This window comes from Salvia splendens, unplaced genomic scaffold, assembly GCF_004379255.2.
Source record: "Salvia splendens isolate huo1 unplaced genomic scaffold, SspV2 ctg410, whole genome shotgun sequence".
In the NCBI taxonomy this organism is placed as follows: Eukaryota; Viridiplantae; Streptophyta; class Magnoliopsida; order Lamiales; family Lamiaceae; genus Salvia; species Salvia splendens.
Genome location: NW_024599060.1, coordinates 1 through 9448, shown reverse-complemented (window position 1 = coordinate 9448; position 9448 = coordinate 1). Strand labels below are relative to the sequence as shown.

Sequence of the window (9448 nt, the reverse complement as noted above, 5' to 3'; positions counted from 1 at the left end):
TGTACCTAATTATTTCTCATAGTTCTTGTTTAGAAACCGCAACTTTAATAGTTCAGAAGAATTGGAATAAATCGTTGCACACAATATTCCAAGTAAAGCCATTAACTTAAGCACTAACAATCTCCCAAAATTCATCTTCATAATTATTCTTTGCGTCTGCGAAACACACTCTATAAATACGTACGATAGGTAGCATTAACATGTACCACAAAACAACTTAAGCTTTCGTACATTTTTCAAGTTCTCATTCATGGCTTTTAAGATTTTTCTGCCCATCTCCCTCATCTTCCTAATTTTCATTCTTCTTGCTCCAATTGGCCATGCCAAGAGGAGCACCCCAAGTGACAAAACCTCTTCACCTTTTGATTTCATCAAGAAATTAAAAGGTTGTCACAAGGGAAACCACACAAAAGAAATCCACGAGCTCAAAGCTTATCTCGAGAAATTCGGTTATCTCAAATATGAAGACAAAACCCATGCCACTAATGATGATTTTGATGATACTCTGGAATCAGCTATCAAAACCTACCAGAAAAACTACCACATCAAACCCTCAGGTATCGTAGATGATAAAACGATATCAAAAATGACAACCCCACGATGTGGGGTGCCTGATATCGTCAATGGCACTAACTACATGCAACCTCGTGGCAAGAAACACACGCCGGGCTTTAGCAACATCCACACGGTGTCACACTACAGATTCTTTCCAGGAAACCCTAGATGGCCATCTTCCAAAACCCATCTCACTTTTCGATTCTCCCCCAACTTTCCCGTAAGTGCTGTCGCCCCCGTGGCACGTGCCTTCCACAAATGGGACTTAGCCACTCACTTCACCTTCGCACAAGTGGGAGCCAATCAAAACTCTGATATGATCATAGAGTTCCATCGCCGCAACCACGGAGATGGAGCCTCTTTTGATGGCCCCGGTGGAGTCCTAGCTCATGCATTTGCACCTACCAATGGAAGGTTCCATTATGATGCCGACGAGAGGTGGTCTATTGGGTCAGTGGCGGGTGCTTTCGACCTAGAAACCATTGCGCTTCATGAAATCGGACACCTTCTAGGGCTCGGACATAGCTCGGTTAATGCAGCAATCATGTTTTCGGGGATCGGAGCAGGGCAGATCAAGAATTTGCATAACGATGATATTCAAGGAATAAGGGCGTTGTACGGTCGCTAAAATTCCATATTACTTTATGTATTGTTTGCATGTGAGAATAATTTCCCTATGTTGGGATATTTGTAATAGTATCTAAGGTTATAGTACTTGTTTGCTTTTATGCTGTCGTAACTTGTGTGGTGTGAATTTGGATATGTAATCCTCATTCAGCAAGATAATTACGTAATTTTTCTACGTTGGGATTTGTAATAGGACATGTTCTTGTGTTATCGAATATACTCATAAGGAGTACTATGAAATTAAAACTCCTAGCATTAATTAAATTATGTTCTACTCATTGAAATAATTAAATTACAAGTTATTGAATAAAACGTAATCAGAGAAACGTCGTCTTGGAGAGTTGGTGTTGCGGCGAGGTCAAAATTTCTTTATATTAATCAAAATTTATAAGAATAAAGCAAACTTCACCACGCCGACAAAACAAAAATTAAGGGAGAGATCTAGCATGTAGTTACATACATATTTAGTTTGGGGTATGATCCGTTGCTAACTTTTCTTAAGTTGCTAACATTTCTTAAGTTGTTAATTTGTTAACTAATCAATGTAATGTATTAAAAATGTCAACATGATGATACTGAAATGCCAACATAAACTTAAGTTGATATTTTAATACATTATGTTGACATTGAAATTTAAATGTTAATACAATTTATTAAAATATCAACACAAATATGTGTTGACATTTTTATGTGACCGTATTGACATTTTTAATACACTACGTTGATGAGTTAGCAAGTTAACAATTTAAGAAAACGCATCCATATTTAGTTTTGTTTTGCGTGGTGTTGTTTGCTTTATTTTTATAAATTTTGATTAATATATGTGAATAACACAAGTTTTACACCAATGTGCCATAAAATAATCAGTGATATAATTTTATATTAATAGATGAATAATATAATTTGTATATTGATAGAATGATATGATTTATGTTATTGGTAGATTAATATAATTTGTATAGTAATTACTCCTATTGTCTTAATAGGTATACGTTATGCGAATAAATATATTGATTGAATATAGTATTATGGATGGAAATAATATAAAATAATATTAAATAGAAGAAGTCAAGAATAATTTAATTTTTGGAAGAGGAAATAATATAAAATAGAAGAAGTCAAGAATAATTTAATTTTTGGGTTTGCTTTGTCTTAATTGACTGGCTTTGACTTGGAATATTGGGTTTAGAATTAATTGATAAATAAAGACCAGGTCATCAACAACACTATTGTTGTAGGTATCTCACGAGAATGTGAGAAATAATTAACTTCAAATCATAAATGGATTAAACACAGTTAATATTAAAGGTTAGGAAACGATGAGATTAATTGAACATTAATTAACATAGCATTGTAAAGTCCAAAAAATTAGGTCACTGCTAAACAGCTCAAAATAATAAAATCGAAATACTAAATGCATCCATGTGTGTTTAAACTTTTTATAAACCGTACTACGACCTTTGAACACTAAAAACCAATAAATGAAAACTACCAAGCAAGATAGCACAGTCCAGAGCCCCCATAAACAACTACCTATAAAAAAGTTCAGCTTTTCCCTTCTCAAAAAAGGAATGTGAACTAACAAGCAAACAAAGATAAGAAAATTAAGTACCATAAGCAATATTTGTTGAAGCAGCTGCAACAGAAAGTAAGCCATTATTCATGTTCTCATGTTTTTCAAATCCTGCAAACCAAAACACAGCAAATATAGCCTACTTAGTTCCAAATACGTACAGGATTCCACAGAAACGGTGACAAACTATTCCAATTGTAGAAAAAAATCAAAAAGCAGTAGCACCAATAACTTTTAAAGCACAACTGCACAAGCACAAAAAATTTCTTTCACAACTGTTGTTTCAATCATAAGCAAATAAGGAGCATTTTACAAGAAGAAATAAGGAACATATATTAGTACACTGTTTTGTGATGGCACATAAACTTGTGAAGATCCTTATTTTGTCACTAGAATTGAAATAAAGATTTGTATACGAAGTTAGGAGACCTTCTTAGGAGTAATTTCAATTTGTGGTAACATTTGTGGAACCTAAAAGCAACCGTTCCCGGCGGTAGCGACGTGGCTTCTTTACTTTGTCGGTGGTCGAATCCAATTTCCTTGCAGGCTTCACAATTTAAACACAATCAAAAAGGTTAAATCTTCACAAATAAATAAAAAAATCGAGACTATGAAAATTATTAGGCTTTCCATCTTGCTATTGCTATCTCTGGGAAGCAGATTGCAGAGTAGCAGATTTCTCCGTAGCTGATTGAAATTTCAGGGCAAAATGAGTTGAAAATTGAATAATTAGAAATTAGAGAATCAGGGGAAAATGTTAGGCGAAAGCTGATTGAAATTTCAGGGCAAAATGAGTTGAAAACTGAATAATTAAAAATTTGAGAATTAGGGGGAAAACGTTGGGCGAAAATTTGAAGGGAAAACTTCTGAATATTTGGAGCCTTTTTTTCTTTTTTTTGAGGTGAAACAAAGTTCTCAATAATTTACGATACATTGTACGAATCACAAGTGCCACTAAATGATTCTCTTTATGACACTTATTTGGAGACGTAGTATTAGTTTAGGATATAAGTGTGGTGAAATATTGGTGTAATGAGTGATTGTCTGTAATGGCAGTTTTAATTAAGTGCCACAAATTTGGTGTAGTATTATGCTATTTTTCTAGTAGTGTGTGTGGGGAAAGTGAGAGATGGGAGAGAATTATTGGTGTGGGAAATTGAAGCGAAATGGAGGTTTAAATAGATAAAAAAAATTGAAAAAAAAGGAAAAAGCGTTGCATCGTCCGCGGTATCATCCGCGTCGCCCGCAGTGGGGCGGACGATGCATGTTCGAAGGCCTATCGTCCGTGGACGAAGCATAGGGCGTGGACACTGGATGCTCTAAAGTAAGAGAGAGGTAGAGAGAAAAAGTAAATAAAGTATTGTTAGTGGAGAATGAGCCCCACCTCATTAGAGAGAAAAAACTTTCCAAAATTTGAAAGTGCATTTTCTTGTGGGACGGGCAAAAAAAGGAAAGTATTCTTGAGGGACGGAGGGAGTATTTGGCAAATTAAGAGAGAGATAAAGGGTAGTGTAAGTAGTATTATTGGACAGTGAGTACATCAATAGTAGCCTATGATATAAATTATAAATAAAACAATATGTAGAGGTAATGTGTTATTTAATTATTTTTAAATTAAAAAATTCATATTTTTCAAGTGAACTAATAGTATAAAATAACAGTAGTTCATACTTATCTAGGACAAAGAGATACTTAAATATAAAACTAATATTAAATAATAATTTAATAAAATGGTAATCTCATTTACATCTCAATATATAAGAAAACAACTTACCCTATTTCAGGTATTGTTCTTATTCTATATCAATATTATTTTAACATGAAATTAGTTTTGTACATGATTTGTTCATGTGGATTAATAATGTTTTCTTTGCACCCTCAATTCATTCTATTTCATGTGTATTAATAATGTTTTATTTGCACTCTCAATTCATTCTATCAAAATTTTGTAAACGGTGAATTATTTTTTTTCTAATGATCTATTAAAATGATATTTTGCTATCCTAAACTTTATCCCGCCCCCTCTTATTTTCCACGAACTATTTATTTATTTTATTATTATGTTAATGTATCTATTGTTGATGATGATTTAAATCTTTATTCTAGTACTTTTTTAATGTATAAATTTGATGATGATTTAAATCTTTATTCTAGTACTTTTTTAATATATATTTATACATTATTTTTAGTATAGTCAATGGTTCTGATTTGGATATGCTCTTTTATTTCAGGAACATAAATCACACATTCACCATCCAAATTCATAAAAAAAAGAGAAAGAGCGAAAGTCATAATCAAGGAAAAACATGATGAATGAATCAATGTACCGAGTTGAAATGGTGCATTTACGAGTAGAAGAATTGAAAAAAATCACAAGTAATTTCATAGCAATTTCCTGTTCATCCTCCAGCATGCCCTACACAACTTGTCCATCATAAATCACAAGTAATTTCTGGCCAGGTATGCCCTGTCCCCTACACACATTGCCATAAAAAATCACAAGGAGTTTCTGGCCAAGCATGCCCTACACATACAACTATTCCATTAAATTTGCTTCTATACCATATTTCTTTGAATATTACAGCCAGTCCATATCTAATAGTATAACCTATAAAATAGTAATACTAGAAAGTAATCTATTATAATTATTTATTGCATCCTCAAACCAAAAATCCTGAATCCGTGTTGGTAAATTTATTACTATATGCAAAATTGTAAATTGTTCAAACCTAAGATGAAGATGGTCTTATTTTGCTTTTAACTTTTACTTGATCTTTAGTTCGTTTGTTATAACAAACGAAATCACCATGAATAACATTAATTGCAAGAATTTATGATTTAACTCATCTACTAAGGCCATCCACAATAGGAATAGCCCAGCAATAGCCCAGCCATAGCTCAGCCACTGCCACATCATCAGCACTAAAAATCCTCCTGCCACATCATCAAAACAAGCAAATAGCCCAGCAATAGCCCAGCCATAGCCCGGCCACATACTATCCACATCATTATTAACAAATATATACAAAATGAAATAATTAAAAATCACACAATATACGGAATTAAATTTACGACACAAAAATGAGAAAATTCACTAATATTAATAAAATATAAAAAGTACATTAATTAAAAAAATTACATAATTAAAAAAAACTAATGGCGGTCAATCCTCCGTGCCCATAACTCTTCAATTAAATCCTTTTGGAGTCGAATATGAGCCGCCGTTTGGCGCATGTCGGCGTGTGCTTGTAAGAGGCCGGCTTCATCGTGAGGTACCCCACTTCGTACGTTGGGGACGGCCACGCCGTGGCTTGGACCGGCTTCATTATCGTCGTTGACCCAATTGGTCAGTTCGCCACCTTCATCTTCGACAATCATGTTGTGCATGATAATACATGCGTACATGATATCAGCAATGCATTGGACATCCCACAAACACGTTGGACCCTTAATTGCCGCCCATCGAGACTGGAGCACACCAAATGCGCGCTCCACGTCCTTGCGCGCCGACTCCTGCCGTGCCGCAAAGTAGGCCTTCTTTGCATCTCCTGGGCATCGGATCGTCTTCACAAAGACGGGCCACCTAGGGTATATCCCATCCGCCAAGTAGTAGCCCATATCATGTTGGTTGCCGTTGGCGACAAAACTGATGGCCGGACCGACGCCCTGACACTGCTCGTTGAAAAGTGGCGACGATTTGAGGACGTTGAGGTCGTTGTTCGAACCAGCTATCCCAAAATACGCGTGCCAAATCCAAAGCCGGTAATCAGCTACGGCCTCCAGGATCATCGTGGGATTCTTTCCCTTGTAGCCGGACGTGTAGAACCCCTTCCAGGCTGCGGGACAGTTCTTCCAGTCCCAATGCATACAATCTATGCTGCCTAACATACCCGGGAACCCATGCTGACTCCCGTGCATCCGCAACAGATCTTGGCAGTCTTCGGGGGTAGGCTTTCGCAGATACTGATCACCGAATACTTCTATCACTCCCAGACAGAAATTCTTCAGACATTGCAAGGCAGTCGTCTCACCGATGTGGAGATACTCGTCCCACATGTCTGTCGCGCCTCCGTAGGCCAACTGCCGGATTGCCGCAGTGCACTTTTGAATAGGTGTGTGGCCGGGTCTGCCAGACGCATCGTGTCTGAAGCGGAAATACAGATATCGAGACTCCAAAGCGTTGACAATACGCATAAACAGATTCCTGGTCATCCTAAAACGACGCCTGAAAAGGTTGGCGTTGAACCGAGGCTCTTGTGCGAAGTAGTCTTCGTATAGGCGCTGATGTGCAGCTACGTGATCCCGATCAATCACACTGCGGCGGTGGACCACTGGGGGAGGTCGAGGTATCGCCGGCTGCAAGGCCCTTTCCATCCATTGGTTTATCGCGTTGGTCGTATAGGCGTCCAACGCCTCGGCCATTCGACGTTCGTACTCCTCAGCATCCCCTCCGCTACCACCACTACTACCACCAGCATTACTCATTTTGCGTTGTTGATCTTGAACAGAAATTAAGATAGAGAGAGTACTCGTTAAAACAAGTCGTGCGAATGAAAATGACGAACAAAGCGCGTATATATAGTGTTTCGAAAAAAAAATTTATTTTTCGCGCTAGGCGGTGCGCTGGGCGATCCGGGCGCTGCAATAGCGCCGAACGGACCGCCCAGCCGACCGCCCAGCGCCATATAACCGCCCAGCGCTGCGCGGTTTCTCTCTCCACTCAGCCGCTGGGCGGCTGCAATAGACCGCCCAGCGCCGGCGCTTGGCTGGGCGGTCGCTGGGCGCCTATTGTGGATGGTCTAATTGAGTAAGGCAAAAAAATCTACTTACTTAGTTGAAATCAATATCCATATAAAAAAGATTTACCACGCCCTACCAAACACGTTTCAAGGAATATACCTTTAGAATTGCAACGACTTGTATTTTTTTCATGGCGTCTTCGTTGGGAGACAATATGCTTGAAAGAGACAATATTAACATGTTGAAGGTTAGATATTAAAGATTTAATCTAGCCAAAACCTTCTTGATTAGGTAGTCTATACTCTATGCACCAGTTGCTATTACAGTTTTTAAATTCCAAAAAATCTTCCTTTTAAAATAATCAACTTTTTGTATTGCTTATGTTTAACCATGAGCGATTAGAAGCTACTTATTTCTCACTATTCTAGTTTACAAAACCAAAGCACTAATTAGGGCGAAGCTAGGAATGTGGCAACGGGGGGGGGGGCGATATTTTTTATCTCAGATATTAACCACTCTATTATTAGGCCAAGTCATACATACACAATCAGTGACGGATCTATCATGGGCCTAGCCACCACTCCAGCAGGGGGCTTGGCCGGCTCCTAGACCACTAGCATCTCTTTATAGAACAGAAAGGAGGAGGGAAGAGAGGACTGGACAACACCGGTTGTCAAAACTGGAATTTCTTCATTTTTATTTTCTCGTCATTTACCTTCAATCTTATTCAAGAAAATAAATTGGATAAAAGAGAGGTGAGATTTTCTTTTTAGATTTATTTCTTCCATGGATAGTACGTAGAGGCATAGAATGGGAAAAAAAATAGATGAGGTCTCAAAAGAATAAATGCTTAAGTAGATAGTAGTACTCCCTTCGTTCCACCAAAGAATAAATGCTTAAGTAGATAGTAGTACTCCCTTACGTTCCACCATACGTGATCAAAATAGATCAGGTGTCAAAAGAATAATGTTTAGGTTGTCCTGCTATGGGTGTCAAATAATCACAAATTATTTAATATTTCCAAATTTATAAAAACTAGCTTAGTTCCAAAAAAAACTTCAAAATTTATTAAGACAAATTTTCAAATCTTATTAAGATAGATTGGTCCAGAGAATAAATAAGATAAAGAGGGAACATCATTTTAGGTCAACGAACTTTGCCAAAGTATCATTTTAGGTCCGTGAACTTTGAAAATCTTATTTTAGGTCCGTGAACTTTGAGTTAGTATCATTTTAGGTCCTTTTTACTATTTCCAAGTTTTTTAGGACGAAAATACCCTCAATACCTTAAAAAATATATATTTTAATAAATTTATCATATACTCATATTTTTTATAAATATCTTTACAATATATTTTGACAAATTTTCTAAATATAATTTGACCTTAAATATTATCACTTAATTTTGTGACATGCAAGTAAAATTGCTTCTTCAATTTTTATATTAATTTTTTTTAAAATTGAATAAAGAACTTTTCTTTAATAATAAAAAAATTGAATATTTATTAGAGAAAAGTTATTTATTCAACATTAAAAAAAATAAGATAAAAAATTGAAAAAGCAATTTTACTTGCATGTCACAAAATTAAGTGATAATATTTAAGGTCAAATTATATTTAGAAAATTTGTCAAAAATATATTGTAAAGATATTTATAAAAAAATTTGAGTATATGATAAATTTATTAAAAATATATATATATTTAAGGTATTGAGGGTATTTTCGTCCAAAAAAACTTGGAAATAGTAAAAAGGACCTAAAATGATACTAACTCAAAGTTCACGGACCTAAAATAAGATTTTCAAAGTTTACGGACCTAAAATGATACTTTGTCAAAGTTCGTAGACCTAAAATGATGTTCCCTCTAAGATAAATTATCAAAACACATCATAAACAGTTAATACTATCATCTAACGTTTCGTAAAATGTATAAATACATTATACTATAAAATTTA

General features: G+C 35.8%; 1 protein-coding gene across 1 annotated transcript; it reads left to right on the top strand.

Moving 5' to 3' along the window:
• The first annotated feature begins 222 nt into the window (after nucleotides 1-222).
• Nucleotides 223-1281, top strand: LOC121790095 (metalloendoproteinase 3-MMP-like). Its single transcript, XM_042188385.1, has one exon. The coding sequence runs from the start codon at nucleotides 251-253 to the stop codon at nucleotides 1181-1183; it is 933 nt and encodes a 310-aa protein (XP_042044319.1). The 5' UTR covers nucleotides 223-250; the 3' UTR covers nucleotides 1184-1281.
• Nucleotides 1282-9448: the final 8167 nt, after the last annotated feature.

Excerpts from the sequence above, each read along its gene's own strand:
- LOC121790095 (XM_042188385.1), top strand. The coding sequence starts at position 251 with ATGGCTTTTAAGATTTTTCTGCCCATCTCCCTCATCTTCCTAATTTTC.